Below are 21605 nucleotides of genomic sequence, written 5' to 3'. Positions count from 1 at the left end.
AAGAAACATTAGTTTAATTTTGTAGCTACACAAAGAAACAAAAGGAAACTAGCAATCTTGTGCAGCCATCCGAGGTGACGCTTTCTACCTGCAGAAGCTGAGGGAACCATCCCAGGTATTTCTGTACCTTCCCCCTGTGAATGGCCAAGTGTAGCTCTCACTGAGCGGTGCTGTTTTTGTCATGGCCATGTCTTCAGGGACAAAACCCAGGCCTTTCATAGGGTTTTGTAAAGTCATTGTTTGTGTCACCCTGGACGGCTTGCTACTGAGCAAGACAACTCTATGATTTCCTACCCTGTTGGCTGTCTGAATGGTCATTGTATCATGAACTTGTTTAAAACTGTTTTGATTGCAATATAAAGCATATTTGACTTTTGTTGTCATTTCCCATCACAGTTTTTGCTGTGTGCTAGCCGTGGCTTTCTGTATCTTTGACCATAGCAAACAAAGAGCCTCAGTTCTCCATCTTGGGGATGGCATGGGTATCTGTGTGCTAGAAAATAAGCTGCCAGCAGCTTCTGTGCCCCATGAAACCCTAGGCTTGGCATCTTTTCAATGTGGCTGTTCAGATTTCTTTTACTAGCACCTAGTTCAAGGAAATACAGTACTACGGTCATTGAGCAGCACCCCTTTTGAACACCAGTAGATCTACTGTGTCCACTAGCCAAATCTCTGCTTTCTAGCAAGAAGATGCTCTTGGAAGAAATTGGGGAAAGTGGCAATTACTCACATTTTGAAACGTACCAAAGAGAAATGTGCCATCACATGGATTGCATCTGATTCTTAATTTTTGTTTTCTATGGAATGTGATGTTTATAACTACTTAGCAAGGGCTCTGACAGGGTGCCAAGTGTAGCAACAAAAGGAAAGGGCAAGGAGCCAGCCCGGTGGGTTGGCAGATGAAGTTTGAGGGGAACTACTCGTTGAATTTCATGTTTTATCCACCTTGTAAATGCAGATCACGCTTGACCCATGTGCAAAACTAATACGTGACCCTGGCACAGCAAATGTGGGTGAATCAGCATTTCTATGGCACTATGTAGCATTGCCGTAAAATTGTGATTTGAAGATAGTTGCTGTGTCCCATTGCTGTGTCCCACAGCCATAAAATCTCCCTGCAGGCTCCCAAGAACTTCATGGTTTCTGTCTATAAACAGTATCTAGCTCTTAGCATTTTCCATCTGCACTTTTTACAAAAATAAAGCTTGAATTAAAAATAAAATGTCCCATTTTACAGATGGGAAACTGAGGCAAGAGGAGGGGGAAGTGACTTGCCCAAGGTAACCCAGCAAACCAATAGCAGAACCAGAAGCTGGGAATGGGTGATCGGGATTGGGTCACCTGATGATTACCTGTTCTGTTCATTCCCTCTAAAGCATCTGGCATTGGCCACTGTCGGAAGACAGAAAAGGAGTACTTGTGGCACCTTAGAGACTAACCAATTTATTTGAGCATAAGCTTTCGTGAGCTACAGCTCACTTCATCAGATGCAAACTGTGGAAACTGCAGAAGACATTATATACACAGAGACCATGAAACAATACCTCCTCCCACCCCACTCTCCTGCTGGTAATAGCTTATCTAAAGTGATCACTCTCCTTACAATGTGTATGATGATCAAGTTGGGCCATTTTCAGCACAAATCCAGGTTTTCTCACCCCCCCCCCCCCACAAGCTCACTCTCCTGCTGGTAATAGCCCATCCAAAGTGACCACTCTCTTTACAACTACAGTACCCACCTGCAGAAGTGAAGAAACAGATTGATAGAGCCAGAAGAGTTCCCAGAAGTCACCTACTACAGGACAGGCCTAACAAAGAAAATAACAGAACACCACTAGCCGTCACCTTCAGCCCCCAACTAAAACCCCTCCAACACATTATTAAGGATCTACAACCTATCCTGAAGGATGACCCAACACTCACAAATCTTGGGAGACAGGCCAGTCCTTGCCTACAGACAGCCCCCCAACCTGAAGCAAATACTCACCAGCGACCACATACCACACAACAGAACCACTAACCCAGGAACCTATCCTTGCAACAAAGCCCGTTGCCAACTGTGCCCACATATCTAGTCAGGGGACACCATCACAGGGCCTAGTAACATCAGCCACACTATCAGAGGCTCGTTCACCTGCACATCCACCAATGTGATATATGCCATCATGTGCCAGCAATGCCCCTCTGCCATGTACATTGGTCAAACTGGATAGTCTCTACGTAAAAGAATAAATGGACGCAAATCAGATGGCAAGAATTATAACATTCATAAACCAGTCGGAGAACGCTTCAAATCCAGACTCCAGCGAGGAACTGCTGAATTGGAATTCATTTGCAAATTGGATACTATTAATTTAGGCTTAAATAGAGACTGGGAGTGGCTAAGTCATTATGCAAGGTAGCCTATTTCCCCTTGTTTTTTCCTACCCCCCCCCCAGACTTTCTGGTTAAACTTGGATTTATGCTGGAAATGGCCCACCTTGATTATCATACACATTGTAAGGAGAGTGGTCAGTTTGGATGAGCTATTACCAGCAGGAGAGTGGGGTGGGAGGAGGTATTGTTTCATGGTCTCTGTGTATATAATGTCTTCTGCAGTTTCCACAGTATGCATCCGATGAAGTGAGCTGTAGCTCACGAAAGCTTATGCTCAAATAAATTGGTTAGTCTCTAAGGTGCCACAAGTACTCCTTTTCTTTTTGTGAATACAGACTAACACGGCTGTTACTCTGAAACCTGTCGGAAGTATCCTGTCAGATACTGGACTAGATGGACCTTTGGCCTGACTGAGTGTCGCCATTCTTATGTTCTAACCAGGAATTGAACTCAGGTCTCTTGACTCCTAATCTGGTGCCTTTGCCACTAGGCAACATTGCCTTCCTCAAATGCTCATTAAGGTGGCATTTAAAGCAGCATGTGGGGCTGACCCTGTAGTGGGGAAATGCAGAGCACCATTCAAGGGACCTGGGATCAGTTTTGGGGGCACAGCTTCCCTCCCCAGCTTAGCAGTGAGAAAAGAAGGGGAAAAATCTACAATACAAAGAAACCAACTCCCGTAAAGAACTGCAGTAAACGATTTGCCATGTTGATGCATTTTGCTGACTGGAAACTAGACTTTTCGGTCTTGTTTTTGTTTTTAAAGACCCTTTCTCTGGAGGCTCCAGCTCGAATTAAGAATAAAGCTCCCCCTCTGGACTGGCCCCAAGAAGGCGAAGTTGTCTTTGAAAACGCAGAGATGCGGTACCGAGAGAATCTCCCACTGGTGCTTAAGAAAGTGTCCTTTACCATTAAACCCAAGGAAAAGATTGGCATCGTGGGGCGGACGGGGTCAGGTGAGAAGGAGCTTTGGGTGGAATTAAATAACTTTGCTGGCAGGCTTGACGGTATAACTGGTTAGCTCTTATTGATGTGAAAGCCTCTGCACCACTGTGAAGATGCTTCCTTCAGGATCTGAGCTGAAGGCATTTGAATGGGATGCAAGATGTCCAGCTGGACAAGAACGGTTTACTTACCTTATGTAACTGGTTCTTCAGAATTGTTTGTGCAGATCCCATTCAAGGTGTGCCATGTGCCTTCTGTGTGGATCCCACTTGCACACCTTGAGTGGGATCCACACGGACGAAGACTTGAACAAAAAATAATCCCTCTTGAAGAGGGAAAACCCAGCTACGCTCTGGCCAACACAGTACTAATTAACCCCTCTTCTGTCATCTACGGCTGTTGCCCAGCATCGAGTAGCAACTATTTTTGTCTACTCAGCCAACATATAGCTATCCAACTCTTTCTTTCAATGGCCAAATTGTTCCCCTAAAATCTGCTTGTTGTGGTTTTGCTGGGAGGAGTTTGCATAGATATGGCAGCCACATTTGGCCCTAAATCTTCTTAAGAGGCCTGTAATGTGAAAGATGCTGTTCGTTTAAAACGGCAGTTGAGTAGGAAGATATCAAATGAATAGCTAAGTTTCAGTATTCTTGTTTCTAAATGAGGAATTGGTGTTTAGGATTTTAAAGATTTTGAAGCCCAGCCTGGATTAGACCCACCCAGAACTGTTTGGAGGCCACTTTGTATCAATATTTTGAAACACTTCTATTCTTTTAAACTGTCTCTGTCCCTACAGTACCAGCTATACGGAGCTGTTGCTCCCAAAAACCACTGGCTGACTTTTTTTTTTTTTTTCCTTCCCCCCCGTCCATCCATGCAGGGAAGTCCTCACTTGGAATGGCACTCTTTCGTCTCGTTGAACTGTCTGGAGGCTGTATTAAAATCGATGGAGTGAAAATCAATGACATTGGTTTAGCAGATCTCCGCAGCAAACTCTCAATAATCCCTCAGGAGCCTGTGTTATTCAGTGGAACTGTGAGGTTAGTAAAACCATAGACAATGGAGATCGAAAAGTGCCATTAGATTGACATGAACCTTGAAAGATTATTTCTGTGGTGTATTGTTCAGTCTAATTTTAAATGTCCCAAGCAGTGGATCTCCCCCCAGAGCACTAACTAGAGTGACTCAATAGTGTAGCATCCAGCAGTTCATCTTGGCTGATTCTTTTGTGGCATACACATCCCTTCTCCTATGTTCATTTTCTCATTACATTTTGCACCATGTGTGGATAGCAGGAAAGTGAAACTGACTAAAATCCTGATCCTAGGAAACAGCAGAAGCTTCAGAAATCTGGGTGCCACGGAATTGCCATTTGCTGTTGTGTGTGGTACCTGGTGCGATATGCTGGTTTGGGAGCAGAAGCTGGGCCTTCTGGCACTGGCCTGCTCCTGCCATCGGTGTGTGTAGTGCAAGAGCCTAGGAGTGGTGGTCTAGTTAGAACGCTTCCAACCTTTCATTTTAGTATAACCGTTCTAACAGGCTTTTAAAACTATAACAAGCTTGTGACACAGAAGCAAGTGAAATCTGAGTTCAAGCTGGGTATTGGTAGAGACTCTGAGTTGGGCATGATCATTGCTTTGTGTTGTCTTACAGGTAGCCTCCCACTTTAAATCTCCCTTAGATTCTTGCTTTTTTGTGGGTTTTTTCCACCTTTTTAGTTTTTTTGGCCATTTTAACCGTGGTGTGCCAGGAGTGCCTGACTTCTGTGGTGTGAATTCTGTTGCTGCATTGGGTGGATACGAGCTGTCCATGCTGAGGGGTTAGAACTCCACAGTTTTGCCATTCAGTGTTGAACTGGTGAGAGATTCTTGTTATATTTTCTCCCTCCTCCTCTAGATCAAACCTGGATCCTTTCAACCAGTACAGTGAGGAGCAAATCTGGGATGCCTTGGAAAGGACTCACATGAAGGAGTGTGTAAGTATGATGCACAGTGGGAGAGAGGAGAAAGGGTATGGTTATGTTAGAGAGAGAGAGAGAGAGAAAGATCTTACCTGCGTATCCCACTAGTAGCCACTGCTGCTTTAAAGACTTGCAGGTAAAGTTCAGTCTGTCCTTGCAGTCTCTTCTGCTTATGGGAAAGGCTTGTGTCACTTTTCTGGTGATGTGATGAGGGTGTGTACACATATAGTGAACTCTAAATCTGCTGTGTGTGCTTGCTATCTGCCGCAAGTCTCATTGCCACTTCACCTTCAGCTCTTTCCTTTTCCCACAGTGGATCGGTCACATGGCATTAGGCTGCCTATTTGGCTCTAGAATGTAGGAACTTGCACAGCACAGGGCTAGGTTCAGGGTTTGCTCTTGATGGGGGAGGATGTCAGGAGACAGGGTATTCATACTGATGTGACTTCTGAATACGCTGTAGGCTTTTATGAATGAGACTTGTTCACTTATTTTAAGCTAATGTCACTGCAAGGTTACCTCTTGAAATCATTTGGGTATTCTAGTCTAGCCCTACATGTCCAGAATTCTAGTGTAAATTCACAGTAGCATTATCAAATACATGAGGCATTTCAGACAGACTGACTAGATGTTCAAGCTATCAGACCTGCTTAGTTTAAACAGGTTCTAGTTCTGTAGGTTCTTTAGTACGACCTGTTTCTTCGGGAAGATGGAGGGAGTGGGAAGCACTTGGACGCCAGGGTGAGGGGCACGGGATGGATGGAACTTTTCTTAGCCCCGTGGTGGGATTGAATTTCCAGAGAAGCAGCAGTGCGACTTGTCCTGTTCACGTGGTGGTGGTGCAACATCTCAGTACAGTGGCTTCAATCTTCCCCCTGCTTTCCCTGCAGGTTGCTCAGCTGCCCATGAAACTGGAATCGGAAGTGATGGAAAATGGGGAAAACTTCTCTGTGGGGGAGAGACAGTTACTGTGCATAGCCAGAGCCTTGCTGCGTCGCTGTAAGGTGAGTGTCTGCGGGAGGGGAAATAGCTGGAGAGGTCACAGTCACTGCAGCATGAGAAGACGGCTCTGTGGGCCAAATTCATCCCTGTTCTAATTCCATTGATGTCAAGGGAGTTACACCAACAAGTAATGTGACCCACAGAGTATATGGGGTCAGGAGAGTGGGGAAGGCATTCCTTAGGCAGATGTTAGTTCTTCAGGACACCCTACGATTCATAGGTCTCCCAAATACTGTATCCAGAGATTTGTTGTTTAACAGCTAGAGTCTTAGGCTGTGCTTGTGGCTTTGTCCTGTTGCATGACAGCACTAGGTGCTGTCTCCCGCCCCCCGCCTTTGCTAGTGCTCGCCAAGATTGTTGCAGAGCTGATATTTTACATTGCTCCATTCATCCTGACAGTATCGAAGTATTTTCTTTTGGTGTAAGGATCACTTCCTCTTCCACTTAAATGTAACCCCTAGAAGTGGAACATGGGACCTATGCTGCCAAAAATTATCAAGGTTTTTGTTCCTTTAGGAGGGGAAACTGAATAATAATTTAAGTGAAGAAAGGATTTTAGGTAGCTCAGAATGGATGGACCCAAGTGGAACTTGACCAGGACTCAGGGTTAAACTGCCTTTTTCTTTTTAAAAAGTGGCTCTCATTGAGTTTTCTCATCCTCAGTTTTTATATCTCATCAAAAAATGGCACCTCCATCAGCACAGTGCCTCCCCACCCCCCCCTTCCCACCTTCACCCCATCACTCAGACCATCAGATTCATTGCAAGCTTGGAAGGACCTGTGGTCTCATCTAAGATCCCCACACGTCTCTCTGCAGTACCCTGGGTTTTTCTTGTATCACATGAAATACCAGCGATGCCCACCTAGCTTAGCCAATGAGATTTGATGAGCTGCCATTCCAGTAGTGTGGTTGTCTGGATCTGGAGAGAAAGAGGGTGTCCTTGTTTAACAGCGATCCCCTCCAGGTTACTAAGGAGCAATATTGACTAACTCTAGATGGGAGTGGCAACATGGAAGCTTGAGAGAGGGGGGTATTCTCAGAAGTCTGTAGAGGGGAATAGTGTCTCTGAATTGTAGTTCTGTGTATGAAAACTTCAAAGCGGAGACTAAAGAGAACAATAAATACTATGTGAGTTGCAGTGTTCAAGCTATTGTCACCTATCTATGGTAATGCGGGCATGGTCTTGAGCTAAGCAAGGGCTGGATGGTGGGAATCTCTTCCTTTCTCAGGCTAGCTGTATGATATAAGCTAGTGAGAGCTGCTACAAGGTAGACACCAGCATTAATGCTGTTAAAGGAGCCAGCAGTCCACAGCACAGTGCTTTTAGTCCTAGACAGCTGATTGATGATACAGACTTCCTAGCCTCCATTCATCTCCTTCTCTCTCCAAAAGCCTTCTCCTGAGAGTGCTGAAGGTGCTTGTTCCTTCAGGAATAGTTCACTGGTTAAAGCTCAAATCTGAGATTCAGGTGCGGAATATAAAACTGAATAAGGTTGCTGTCTGAGCCCTACGCGACGGCCCCATCTGTTATAGGGCCATGGGACAGGCGCTCGTAAAATGCTCCCAGCAAACAAGGCCCAGGGAGTGACTGCGTCCAAGGCAGTTGCACAAGATGCCCTTCTCAAGTGCAAGAGGCATTATTAGGATTATCAGTCACCCTTGTTGTCATGGCAGTCAGCAGAATTGTCTTCAGACCACGCTGTGTGCCTGTGTACTTGGGGGAAGTGGGTTAGCTAGAATGTAACAGCCTGCATTATGTGCCGTTTGCAGGTTTTGATACTAGATGAAGCAACAGCTGCGATGGACACGGAGACAGATGTACTGATTCAGGAGACTGTTCGGGAGGCATTTGCAGATTGCACTATGCTAACAATTGCTCACCGCCTGCACACTGTGCTGGGCTCTGATCGGATCATGGTGCTAACACAAGGGCAGGTAATTAGTAGCACTTTGCCTTTGTGGCTGGCATTCTTGTAGATTGCTTTGGCTCTAGGTATAGCCTGCTTGCTGGTGCTGCTTACATAGCCAGGCTGAGCTTGTCTCTCCATAGCATGGAAAGCCATGGTACTTGTGGCTGTATGTTCTTTCACCCCTGTGACAGTAGTTCTCTGTGTTGGAATAAGGGACTGCTCCATCATGATGAGATCAAAGGGGATGAATGTTCCTTCTCCCGCTTTTCCTTAAAAAACACCAAACCCATCTAGAAGCAGGTATGTAGGAGCAAGCTCATCACTTGGAAACTCCACAGACAGATTAATTCTAACCGGTATAAGAGCTGCCTGCATCTCGGTAGGGTTCAGTGCCATTTGCCCTGGCGCTGTTGTGCAGCCCTATGGTAATAATTGGCTGTGAGAGACATGCTTCAGATTTTCATATAGGGGCTCTATACAGTAAACTCCAAATGTGAAGAATATGGTGTGGTCCTAGAAGTCAGAGAAGGAAAGACCTGTTGGGTCCCACCAAGTCTGTCTGTCTCTGAGCCAGTGCAGGGTTGCTCACTATTGTACATTCCTAGTGTTTTGTCCAGTCTCATTTGAAATGTTCCCAGAGACGGGACATATGCACCCCCGGCCCCCAGGAGACTATTCCACAGCTGGATCAGTCTCATCTTAGGAAACTTTTTTTTCTTCCTAAAGTTTAGCCTACATTTTCTTAATTTTTCCCCATTCCTCCAAGTTACACCCCTGTCTAAGTAATTCCTATCCCTGCTTGATGTTTACACCCTTCAAATAGGCATAGACTGTTACCATGCCACCTATCATTGTCCTGCTGCTGGGCATCAGAGTTCGCTCTTGCACTCTGGGCTGGTAGGGAGCTGGGAGAACTAATTCTCATTAAAACTCCAGCTGGCACGTGGAGCAGGAGCCATGTCTAGGTTTTTAAGACTAATTTGGTGAAGGCACCAAGAGGCATCTGTGCCCTCTGAATAATTATGCGCTCTTATTGTTGCCTTCATCCATTACTGGGTGCTCTTCATTCCTCTCTCTTTATCCTGTGCCGCTCATTTATGTCAGAACAATGCTCTTTGGGGAGGGACTCTGTCTTCCTGTGGGGTTGGATGCTAGGAAAAAAATAATAATGGAAACTCTTGACGGTGGTAAGAAAATGAAAGGGGGAAGGTAAAAGACGTTTCAGTCCTAACAGAATACAATCTAAAATCTTAAAGCAGATGCCATTAGTAGGCTAAAGCCAGATCTGCAAAGGGAGGCCTGGATAATGAACCAGGAGGCTGTCAGCTGTTGAAGTCTTTCTAGCATGTGGGCATCCATGGAATGATTTGAAAAAAGATGCTAAGCAAATAAGGGGTGCTCCAAACTTGGCATTATGCAGTCTGTCTGTGTGGCCTCAGGAGATGATGTGGGCAGGGAGTCGGATTGGGACCTGGAATATAGCTGCCCTGGGCATAGTCCCTTGCATTGAGTCCCCTGATGCATCACTATGATGTTAGCATACCCTCTGTTGTGGCAACCTGTTTTATGCTGAATTTCATTAATGAAAACTCCCCACCTTGTTTGTTTTAGGTAGTGGAATTCGACACTCCGCCTGCCCTTCTGTCCAATGAGAACTCGCGCTTCTATGCCATGTTTGCTGCTGCAGACAACAAGGTTGCGGTCAAGGGCTAAAATTCAGGATACAGTCACTTTAATTTGGAGGTTTCCAATCCCTGCCTGTGGCAGGCCTGCTCCTCATTGTCAAAGCAGATTATTGCCTTTTCATCTTTTTAATTTTTAGCACAATGTGTCAAACCGGAGACTTTTTAAAACCCTGTAAGATTTCTTCCTGTTTTTATTGTATTTATTCCATATTCATATTACTAAATTTTTTTGTTACTAAATGCACTCTACAAGTGGCTCAGGGAGCCATAGTTATAAATGTATCAGAGGCCTATAATGAAGCTTTATACATGTAGCTATATCTATACATAATTCTGTACATAGCCTATATTTACAGTGGAAATGTAAGCTGTTTATTTTATATTAAAATGAGCACTGTATTAATAACAGTGCATATTCTTTTCTATAATTTTTGTACAGGTTACGGTACTAGAGAGCTGGCTTTATCAGACTGTATCAGACACCATTTAGTCTCTTACAGCTGGTCTTTTCATAGTGCCGGATTTTTTGCGTGTCTGAATGGAAGTGAAGCTTTGCAGTAGTGTCCTTCAATGTCCCATCGTTGTCGTCCTGCACAAGGGGGAAGGGCTCTGTGGTGTAACTCTATTGCATCGTAACTATTGTTAAAGCTGTTTGGAGCATCACTAATGTTCATGGTGGCAGCTGCTTCCAATGATGCTTTCCCAGGGTAGCTTTTTTTATGATTTCCTGAGTGGTTCAGGGAGAAGACCACTTCTGGGTCACAGGAAAGTTCCACGATCACTGTGTCCTGGTGCAGTGATGGGAATGCAGCAGCTCTTCCTCGTGCAGTGTCCTGGGGCAATTCCCTCATGTATCAATGGAGTTTGGGTTTTGTTTCTATTAAAATAACCGAACTCCTGCTTTGCTGATCTAACTGGTGACTAGGATCTAAATGTTTATAGAACAACCTATAGTAAAACAATTGCTCTCTGAAGTTCAAATCCAAACCCTGGGTTGCTGGCACTAAAGTCTTTTCTTTCCTGAGCTGCTCCAGCTGAATCATTTATCCTGAAGCTGCTAATGCTCCTTACAGGTTGAGGTTGGTTCTTATAGGCATACATAACACTCACCCTTCGAGCTGTTCACTTACACTAACCTTATAATACATCAGCATTTCTCGTTTTGGTCTTGCACACATATTACCTTAACACTTAACACCCCAAAGTCTTCTGCAACTTTGAACAGGTTCCTGCTGATCAGGGTGTGACACTGGAAGGAAGTTATTTTCTTACTGTAAAGAGACCTACCTCAGGTTGCTGAGTCCTGTGTGGTACGTTACCATGATTACTGTACACCATCCCTGTTCTGTGGGCCCCGGGGCCCAGGTGGGTGCGGTCACTCCAGTTATAGCCGTGACTTATTGAATGCTCAGCATTGCATGTCTTTGTCAACTTGGACATTTTGTAGCCTTAGCATGTTTGCAAAATGTTTCGTCGAGGCAAAAATCTGAAAAAGTGAATAAAACTATTTTGGGTTTTGTAAACTCTTGTTGTGTGAAGCAGTTTCTTTGAGGCACACAAATCGCTGGCTGAGCAGCAAGGCCGTTGCGGCCGTTGGCAGAGCTCCACTGCTGAATAGTTCTCACCGTCGGTGCGGTTTTCGTGATGCATCAATCTGGAGCTGACTTTCCCTTTAAGACAGATCAGTTTCTTTAAGAGTACAGCAGATTATTTCCACGTTGCCCGGTACAGGATGCTACAAGTTTAAGTGCTGAGCAGGACAGGGAGCATGGGGGACCCCAGTCTCGCATTAATGAGATTCTGCCCTGTAGTAGGAGGGAGGCCTGAGAGGGGAGTGTAGAGCTTACTTAACCCCCCTATTAGCATAGACTGGATCATGTTTATGCCCATGTCTCCTTAAACACCCATCCTCTACCCACACCAACTCTTGTATTTCTGGTCATGTCACATACAGATTTGCAAGATCTAGGCCTGAATATAATAGCAAAGAACCTGGTGCTCGCAGCCCAGCCATCACTGCCACAGGGAAACCACAAAAGTAGAAAAGCTTTCTGGGTGTTGGAATGCAGATGAGTAGCACAGAAAGCATTGTTCGCTTCATGTTTCTTTGTATTTAATGATCTACTTCGACCACAAGTCGCAGATTCGTTAATGAAGAGTGGGTTGGAGCCTTTCACCCAAATCCATATTTTGGACAGTTCTTGAAAATCTGCTGTTTTGTCCCACCCTCAGCCGCAATGCAATTGCCAAGTTCAGATCACATCAATGAGCTAACACCAGGGCTCCTGCCTTCGGTTCCTAAGCAGAAAGAAAAATATGGAGATCCAGGGAGAACTTGGCCAGAAGGTGCAGCTGGGCCCACCACAGGGCTGTGGAGGTTTCTCCAAGCTGCTGTCACCAACCCTGCTGCCCCTTGCTGAATAGATGTCTTCAACAAAAGGGGGAGTGGAATTTGGAGTCAGCATGGGTCAGAGTCAGGTTTCCTGTACACCATCCCTAGAGAGGTAGGCCTCAGGCTTTGAGGGATTTACTTACGTTTGGATCCAGCAAACCTCCCTCTTTCACCTACTTCTTTCCCCTACCACTGCCTGCAAAAAAGAAGTTTCATAGAGACAGAAAGAAGTTAGTGTATAATGTGGGAGAAGCTTGTTACTTGGTTCAAAGTGGTTCCTGCCCCTTTCCCATCCTGTGGCAGTGGCATCCATGTTCCCTTGTAATCAGAAAGCAAGTTATGGGGGACATGAAGGCTTCAGAATTGGGGTCTGGGACATTTGTTATGCATAAGGTGCTGTTGGTGCTAACCGAAGCTGACTGTCCATCCCGTCTCCACTCTGCAACATTGCTGCAGGGGATAAGTGACGAGAAAGAAGTGTAACTTCTCCCCACCCCCTCTGCCCCACACACATACATACATCAAAGGTGACAAGTTCCCATCATAGCCACAGCACAGAGGGTGATCAGATTTTGAAAATTAAACAGGGCCTGTTTTCTTAATCCAGGGCGGTCTGCAGGCTCGAGCAAGTGATGGACACTTATCACTGTGATTGGGAGGAGAGGGTAGCTACATTTCTATCTGTGCTGCAAGCACCCTGGCAAAACTGTCCCTTACTTAACTTCAAGGAAGCCATGGGGGTGGAGGGGCTAGGAAGAGAGCAGTGGAGATCAGCAATTTTATTGTACCCTGGCAAGACAAAGGCTCTGAACTTGCAACTGGACGGTTTGGGGCGATGAGATCAAAGGTTCCAGGGGGGCCTGTAACAATTCCAAGTGGGCAGTGGCTGGATGTCCGAGAAGCTGCACACAGGTGCACCCTTTATGGAGTTCAGTGAGTGCTGCTCGAGGCACCATTCTTGAGAAGGCTCCATCTCCTCCTCCTCCTGCTGCTGCAGAACCTAGGGCCAGGCCCTATGCATCCCCTACCAGAGAAAGTACCCAAGGTCGAGCACTGCATCGGCTCCCAGTATTCTGCCCTGGCGCTACCATGCCAGCCTCCCATCTCCTTGCCAATGCTGCTGCGACCATAGGGTTTGAACTGGAGCGCTGTCCTACTACACACCCAAACAGACCAGAAGGAGCGCTGGTAGGGACAGGTGGAACTGGGCCTGGTAGTGGTGGCAGTTTGGAGTAGGATGGGGTGGGGTGTTTGAACTGGGACAGTTGGAACTAGGCAGGTGTGAACAGCTAGTCAGGAAGTAGCAGTTTATATGGACCTGTGGATCTGCATTAGTTTGGAGTGATAGGTCATGGGAGAGCGATGGCTTGTCTACACTTGGAAGGCTACAGCTGTGCTGCTGTTGTCTGCCTACACCAATGAGAGGGGTTCTCCCAGCGGCATAGGTAATCCACCACCCCAAGAGGCGGTAGCTAGGTCTACAGAAGAATTCTTCCATCAGCCTAGCATGTCCACAGCAGGGGTTAGGTGGGTATAGATACATTGCTCAGGGCTGTGGATTTTTCACCCTCCTGAGTGACACAGCTGGGCCGACTTAACTTTTTAGTGCAGACCAGGCCTAAGAGTTTGAATTTGCCGTGTGGAGTGAACTTGAGAGAGGGAGCTGAGCCATGGGGAGTTGGGGCACCTGGGAGGGAGAATGAGAAATGGCTGGTAAGAAAGGGTCTTTTGGAAGGGAATTTGAAAAGGGAACGATGGCTGGGAGCAACAGATGGGATTTTAGGGCTGATTTAGGGCAGCTGGGACCGTGACAGTTGAGGTTTGGTTGTGGGGAGTGATGGTCTGACTGGCAGTTGTTGCAGAGGACATTTGAATGGGGTTTTGGGGAGGTGACAGTTGGGAATGGGGATGTTTGAATGTGAACAGTTGGGAAGGGCAGTTTGAACTGGGGACTGGGAGAGCTGGGACGGGGCGCAGCGTGATTGTCTGTGCAATAGTTAACAGACCGCAGGGCAGAGCGGGTGTGAAGAAGGACAGAATCAGAGAGGCCTTGTCGTCATCCTCAGGGGACCGTGGGCAGGGGCCAGGGTAGCATTGCTGTCACTTGGGTTTGTGTCCTACTGACCCCAGCAGCGTAAATTCCTCTCTGGGAGACAGTAGGCTCTGGGCAGATTAAGGGGTCTGGGCAGCCCTCCTGGAGGAGGGAGGGATATCTGTGTAGCTGGTGGAGGCAATGTCTGGGCTGGCTCCTGTAGGAGGGGGTGTCTGTGTCACGGGGGGACACTGGGTCAGGGCTGTTCCCTGCAGGGAGGGAGCATCTGTGTGGCAGGTGGACATCAGATCACGGCAGTCCCCCTGGAGGAGGGGGGCGTCTGTGTCACGGGTGGACAATGGGTCCGGGCTGCCCATCTAGAGGAGGGGGACAATTGTGTTGTGGATGGACACTGGCTCAGGGCCATTCCCTGCAGGCGGGGGTGTCTGTGTCATGGGTGGGGGACATCAGTGTGGCGGATGGACACAGGGTCCGGGCCGTTCCCAGGTGGAGGGGGGCATCTGTGCTATGGGTGGACGCCGGCGTGGGCTGTGCCCCTGGAGGAGGGGGGTCTGGGTGGCAGGTGGACGCCGGCGTGGGCTGTGCCCCTGGAGGAGGGGGGTCTGGGTGGCAGGTGGACGCCGGGCGTGGGCTGTGCCCCTGGAGGAGGGGGGGTCTGGGTGGCAGGTGGACGCCGGGCGTGGGCTGCCCCCAGTAGCCCAGCAGCAGACTCCAACCCTCCCAGCCATGCCAGGGGCTGGTGGTGCCCCCTGCAGCGGGGTCCTTGGGGAGCCAAGCATCGGCCTAGCGCCCCCCGCGGGGCTCCAGCAGGGGGCGTACCCGCGCTACGATCCCCTGGCTCCCGGCACGGTCCCTTCCCGGGCGCCCCCTGGCGGCCGCGCCCCGCCGATCGCTCGCGCCCGCCGGCGCCCCCTGGCGGCCGCGGCCGGGATGTCCGTCCCCGGCGCCCCCTGGCGGCCGCCGTCCCGCCCCTTCTCCGTGCTGCCGGCCGGGTCCGGCGCTCCCGCGGGCCGGTGCCGAGCGGGGCCTGCGCGGCTCTCCTCCCCCCGGTGCCCTCGGCCGCGGGGCCGCCCGCCCATGGATTTCACATAGCGGCCGCCGCCGCCGCCTCCGCCTGCGCCGCTCCATGGCGGCTCCGGCTCCGCCCGGCCTGTGCTGCTGCCGCAAGGGGCCCCCGCCCGGGCCCGAGGCGCCGCCGGCCCCGCCGCCCCCGCCCGAGCCCCCGCCGGACGTGGCCTCGGCCTCGAGCTCGCAGCTCTTCCGCCTCCGCCACCTGCACCTGGGGCTGGAGCTGCGGCCCGCGGCCCGGGCGCTGGCGGGCTGCCTGGTGCTGGAGCTCTGCGGCCTGCGGGCCCGGCCCCGGGCCCTGGTGCTGGACACGCACCCGGCCCTGCGCGTCCTCTCGGCCGGCTACCGCCGCGCCCCGGCCGGGGAGGGGCCCTGCGCCTTCGCCTTCCCCGCGGGCCCCCCGCCGCCCGACCCGCTCCCGCCCTGCGGCCCCGCCTGTGCCCTCACCCCGCTCCTGCCCGACCCCTCCACGGGCTCCTCGCCCTCCCTGTCCGCCCCTTCCACCGCCTCCACCCCCCTCTCCGCGCCTGCCACCCCCGGGCCGGCCCCTGGCCCCGGGGCCCGGGCCCAGCCCGCTGACCTCCCGCCCAGCCCCCTGCCGTGCCCCTCGCCTGACTTGCCCCCTGCCCCCGCCCCGCCGCCCCCGCCCTTCCCCAGCTTCCCCGACCCCTCCGCCGCCCCCTGCCCTCTGGTCTTCAGGGTAGACCCCTTCACCGACTACGGCTCCTCCCTCACCATCTCCCTGCCCGCTGCCCTGCAGCCTCACCAGCCCTTCCAGATCATCATCCGCTACACCACCGCCGACGGCCCGGCCGTAAGTAGCCTTTCCGAGCCCCTGCCAGCTTCGCTCGACTGTTTGTTCCCCCGTCGAGGGGGTGTCTGGGTACCCGGACAGGCAGCAAAAATACCAGCGGCCAGGTGGGAGCCTGGTGGGAGGTCGAGTCTGTGCCCTCTGCTATCTTCCCAGACGTACAGAGACCTAGGCCGCGATTTCTCTCTCCTTTTGCCAGGGTAGAGCAGAAGGTGTGGCTTGAAATAGTCTTCACTGCTAGGCTGTGCTTTGGGGTTTTGTGGGCTTTCTCCTGGGCTTTTGTCTGGGCCCAGCCAAAAGGACTGTGCCCGTCATTTCGAAGCATTTGTTTTTGTGGATGGTAGCGGTAGGTGGTTTGATTACATGGGAGTGGCAGTGGATCTGGTTTCCCATATTGGCAGTACACCGTATCGTTATCCATATATCGTCCTCCGAGTGGGTAGCTCTTCAGACACCTACGAAGACACAGAAGACACAGTGCTCGTCTGAGGCACTTACAGTCTAGGTTAGATGAGCCACAGCTTGACCCAGGGAGACACGACAGCAGACAAAGTGGGGTTGTAGGAACGAGGGGGTGACTACCGTATGTAATATCGTGAGGTTACTTATTTTCATATTATTTTTTCGTTTTTGACCTATAATTCACTATCTGTTAAGTTGGTGTGTGCGTGTGGGCTGGCATTAGAGAAAATCAGAATTTCACTGCTACGTTATCCTGCCATTTTTTCTGATTACCAGATGGTCTGTGTGTAAACAGCAGCTTTCCCCTTCCTACTCAGCTTGCTCCTTCTGATTCAGTGTTTGACATCTCTCTTCGCTCAACAGGGGCATACCTCAGGATGTGACACTGAATAAACAAGTTTCAGAGCCTTCTTCTGAAGCACCAACCTGTGATGGGTGCCAAGGCTTTTTACAACACGTGCACTAACTGAGCCACTTGCTCTTTCTATGGCTCTCAAAAGTTGATACCCCTGTTCATTGCCACTATGGGCATAAGCAGCTGAGTTACGCCTTTAAATTGAACATAATTGTTGGCAAGTGGTGTACGCTCAGAGAGGTCTACACTAGAATGCTTTGCCCATATAGCCGTATTGGTATCTGTACTGCCAAAGCACTCCTTGCTTGTTGTGGGTATATCTTATTTTAAGCCCCAGCTGCAGTTTTGCAAGTATAACTGCGTCTACACTAAGGGCTTTTGCTGGCACATGTGTTTGGTCACAAATCACACCTCATAGCACCCTTGTCTATGCCAGCTATGTCTGTAATGTGGACCCGGCCTCGGTTCCTTTCCTTTTCTGCCTCATTGAGAATGCTTCTGAGCAGGTCGGGTATCTGCTAGTAAGCCAGAATACAGTGGACTTTTGCCAAATGTTTGCAAAAATTAGGCTTTATGTAGCCAGTTACATTTTGGTAAACGATCACAGGGAGCTGGAATTGTTATGCTTGCATTTAATACACAATTCAGGCATGAATAACAGTGTACCAGTATTTTGGGAAGACATTCTATTGGATGTGTATGGCTGTGGCAGTGTTTAATTGGATTATAACACAGTATGCTCAACAGGCCCGCCTAGTGGTGGCCCCTGACTGGCTAATCTGCATGGGACTTTTTCCTGCAGTAAAGAGAGATCTTTACAAATTTTGCTGCTCATTTTGATTCCCACAGTTCTCTGTAACCAGTTGGACCCTGAGCTTTCAGTCAATACCCAACTGATATTGAAATTCCAAGGGATGATGGAAACAAACATATCTAAGCAACCACTGGACTTCATTAAATTAAGTTAAATTCAGCGCTCTCTAGCTGAAAAGTACAATATCCATTTTCTTTGTATTTGGCTGTAATACGAAGGTACTATGCTCACTTGGCCTGCCTACGTTCCTTTGCAAAATGTAATAAGGTCTCGAGGCTTTTGGGAGACTCGCAAAACTTTTATAGTCTAATGCGATGGACGCGCTCATTTTATCTGATGTGACTTACCCTTACCTATCTCAGCTTGTTTGTTTAGTATCATGTGCTGCATCTAGTGTAATTGTTTTAATTGCTGAACATGATTCAAACAGAAAACCTAAGGGGGGAGAAAACCAGAAAAAATCAGTTTGTGGCAAAATAATCTAGTAGACAACAAAGAGTAGGTGTCACACGCTTGTGAAAAGAACAGATTTCCAGGTAGAAGTGATTTACCAGATTTCTCTCTCTCTCTCTATTTTAGGTACTTATCGGGTCCCCATTCATTTCTATAGTACTTGTGCACCTCACAACCTGCACTGAGGTAGAGCAGTGCTATTATCCCTTTTGGACAGAAGGGGAATGGAGGCACAGAGAGACTAGGTGACTTGCTCAAGTTCACGCAGGAAGCCTATGTCAGAGCTGGGTATTGAACCTGGGTCTCAGATTAGCACCCTGACCACTGGACCTTCCTCTCTGTATTCCTCTTTCTATAGTGCTTCACATGCAGTCTCTGTAATCTTGACTTTAGAGTCTTTAGCTGGGGTGCTCTACAGACTTTTCTCATTAAGTCCCCAGCTACCGGGTCAGGAATGATGATCATCCTGGAAATGTCCCATGAAGAGCCATCTCTCTGCCTGATTTAGAGCATGCCAGAAAATAAACAGCCATGTTGCCACTTGAGAAAGTGGTTAAAATTCAGAACACAAAGAAATTATTTTCTAGTGGCTGTGATCGCTGTCTCTGTCAAGCCCAGATTGTCTGGTAGGCTTGTATCAGATTACCACTGCTCACCATGTCATGAAATTGGCAGTCCCTAAGATAAGGGTTCCCATGAGATTTGCCATGTTGATACGATCAGATCAGTTTCATTGTCCTGCCACTGATGTTGCTTGATGCCTGATGGTATGGAAGAAAAACCTCCAGAATGCACTTGGCCAATTGCACATTTGCTGCATGTGGTAGCAGGCGGTGAGAATGGGGATTTTCTCATGACAATGACAGGCAATAGGGCATAAAATTACCTAATCACAAAGCATTTCTAAAGCACTGTGAACACTGGTATCTAGGTCTTATTATAGATTATAAAACTGCAAAACCCCTCGGTGGTCTAAAATTATCCAGCCACTTAAAAATTTGACTCAGCCGTGGCAGTGAATTGTATATGCTATTTGCTACTTAAAATGATGATTCCTTTTGGTCTAAATGTGCTGATATTTCAGGTGCAGTTCTGTCCTGAGAAGTGGCAGTAAAAATTGGCCCCACAACTCCAGATCAAATTTGCTTAGCTTACAAGTAAGAAAAGAGTATCTCTGGCTGTCACCCCAGAAACTCTACAACAGTATATATATTCTGTCTTGGTTGTTCTTGTAGAGCTCCTCACGGTAGCTTCGAAGTACTGAAAAGGTAAATTAGATCTACGTGCTGGTTCTGGGAGCTGATTCCACAGTCTAGTCATCTGGACTGAGAATGTTTTATCTTGCTGCTGGATTTTGCCAGCTGCCTTATGCCACAGGCAGAATTGTCTTGGGTCATGGATGGTCTCAGACGTAGTTGCATCCTGAGCCAAGACTGTTGGCATTAGAAGTGCACTGAAACCTTGGGTGATGTTCTCTTATTGTCTCATCCTGCTTATGTGGGCTGCCTTGTTCTGCATGAGCTTCTGCTTTTACACTTGGATACAATGTATTGCAGTAATCTAGTCTGGAGATGACAAATGCATAGATGCTGTGTCCAGACCCTCATCTGGATTCTCCAGTCCCATCATCATTGGTTTGGCCTTTCCTGGATTGAGTCCTATTGAGATCCAGGAAGTACTGCTAAAGGACCTTCTCCCAGCCTAAGGGGAGGATCCACAGGTCCGGGATTCCAAATAATTGCGGGGGACAACTAAGGAGATAACAGGAACGGGAGAGAAGTTAAAGGGTTAAACGAAGGGAACCTGACAGGCACACCGAGCAGAGAACCCCAGAGAGTGCTCACTGCTCCTTAAAGGTGTCAAGGGAGCCAGAGGATGCCGCTCAGAGGAACTCTGCCCGGATGTGTGAACGGGCTGAGGAACGGAAATAGGTCCCACGGTCGCAAGAAACCCCGTCGGCCAACCTCCTCTCCCTGGTTTTGTAGATGGCCATTTTGGCCAGGGCTAGGAGGAGGTTGACAAGGAGGTCCCATGACTTTGTGGGGCCATGGATAGGGAGTGCGTAGATGAACAGGTCGGGGGAAAAGTGCAACCAAAACCGTAATAATATATCCAAAATGAGCTGGAATAGGGGCTGCAACCTGGTGCACTCCAGATATACATGCGCCAGGGTCTCCCTCACGCCGCAAAAGGGGCAGGTGTCTGGGAGGGGCGTGAACTGTGCCAAGTACACACCCGTGCTCACGGCTCCATGAAGGAGCTGCCAGCTGATGCCCCCAGTGGGCCTCGGGATCAGGTTGGAATATAGGCTGGCTCACGGGGGTTCCTCACTCTCCAGAGGTGGCAGGATGTCCCGCCACCTCGTGTCAGGGCGGGACGTGAGGGTGAGGACTTGAAGGGTGCGGAGCATGAGCATGTACAGATGTTTCTTTGGCGTGGTCTGGAACCGAACTGGCTGCAACTTGTGTTGCCGACTCACGGTAAAAGGGTGGGGGCCCAATGAAAAGGTCCGGAGGGCCTGGGGTGGAGGGTGGGTGGGGTGTGCCCTCTCACAGGACCTGGTCGAGGAAAACCCAAGCAGTGGGCAGCAAAGCGGCCCTCATTTCCTGAAGTATGCTCCGGGGAGTATGAGGCCTGGAGAGCCCCATGCGCTGAGCGAGTGTCAGGGGATCCAGCCAGTCTCCCTGGTCATAGTCCAGGAGGTCTCTGACTCTGGTGTGTGAGGCAGCTATTCTTTCTCCTGGGGCTTTTCTCTTGCAGCCTTTTTGCTCTCTTTCTGATTGCATTGACTGATTCTGTTGAAATAGAGTTATACAAAGCCTGTTGTCCTAAGGATATTGTTGGCAGCAGGGAGTGGTCTCGCTTTTGCTTCACAATCTCAAAGCCACATTGTGTTTTCTGACTTGCACAGTGTCATAAATACTCTGCAAGCCAAATTATGCCTTCAGTTAACATCTGCTCCTCAGCCCCATCATGTCTGAGCATATGGTGTCACTTACACTTTTTCCGTCTTATTGGCACCAGAGCAATTGAGTGGTGGGAATGTGGTGCCATTGTTTATTATTGTTTTTAGTGTAGCTCTACACTATGAGTACAGGTGAGGCTGTGTTCAGAGTGATTTGTTTTCACTCTTTATAATTGTCAATACATTAGTAAACTCCTCACAAACTCTCTTCTCTTTGCAGGCTAAATAACTGTAGATTTTGAGACTTCTCTCTCATAGAAGTCCTACCTAGACTTAAAACCATCTTCATTGCCCTTCCCTGGATCTTTTCAGTCTTTGCAAGATCTTTTTAAGATGATTTTTTGCGGGGCAGG

At 48.8% G+C, this 21605-nt stretch overlaps 2 protein-coding genes across 6 annotated transcripts in view; both read left to right on the top strand.

Annotated features, from left to right (window-relative positions):
• The window catches only part of ABCC5 (ATP binding cassette subfamily C member 5), a 94071-nt gene extending 82669 nt beyond the window's left edge, over nucleotides 1-11402 (top strand). For all 4 annotated transcript variants that reach the window (XM_084638804.1, XM_084638805.1, XM_084638803.1 and 1 more), the window contains 6 exons: nucleotides 3143-3332; nucleotides 4202-4361; nucleotides 5218-5296; nucleotides 6172-6285; nucleotides 8055-8219; nucleotides 9806-11402. In XM_084638804.1, coding sequence (XP_084494930.1) covers nucleotides 3143-3332; nucleotides 4202-4361; nucleotides 5218-5296; nucleotides 6172-6285; nucleotides 8055-8219; nucleotides 9806-9907 — 810 coding nt within the window. In that variant the 3' untranslated portion in view covers nucleotides 9908-11402. The remainder of the gene's footprint in view (nucleotides 1-3142; nucleotides 3333-4201; nucleotides 4362-5217; nucleotides 5297-6171; nucleotides 6286-8054; nucleotides 8220-9805) is intronic.
• Nucleotides 11403-15317: 3915 nt separating this feature from the next.
• The window catches only part of RNPEPL1 (arginyl aminopeptidase like 1), a 32666-nt gene continuing 26378 nt past the window's right edge, over nucleotides 15318-21605 (top strand). For both annotated transcript variants that reach the window (XR_014712947.1, XM_084638809.1), the window contains exon 1: nucleotides 15318-16206. Coding sequence is in view for 1 of the 2 variants with exons in the window: in XM_084638809.1 (XP_084494935.1) it covers nucleotides 15451-16206 (756 nt within the window). In the remaining variant the exon portion in view is untranslated. The remainder of the gene's footprint in view (nucleotides 16207-21605) is intronic.

Source organism: Lepidochelys olivacea (genome assembly GCF_965140295.1).
Source record: "Lepidochelys olivacea isolate rLepOli2 genome assembly, chromosome: 9".
Lineage (NCBI taxonomy): Eukaryota > Metazoa > Chordata > Testudines > Cheloniidae > Lepidochelys > Lepidochelys olivacea.
Note: the sequence above shows the minus strand (reverse complement) of the source record. Positions and strands in the feature narration are given on the sequence as shown.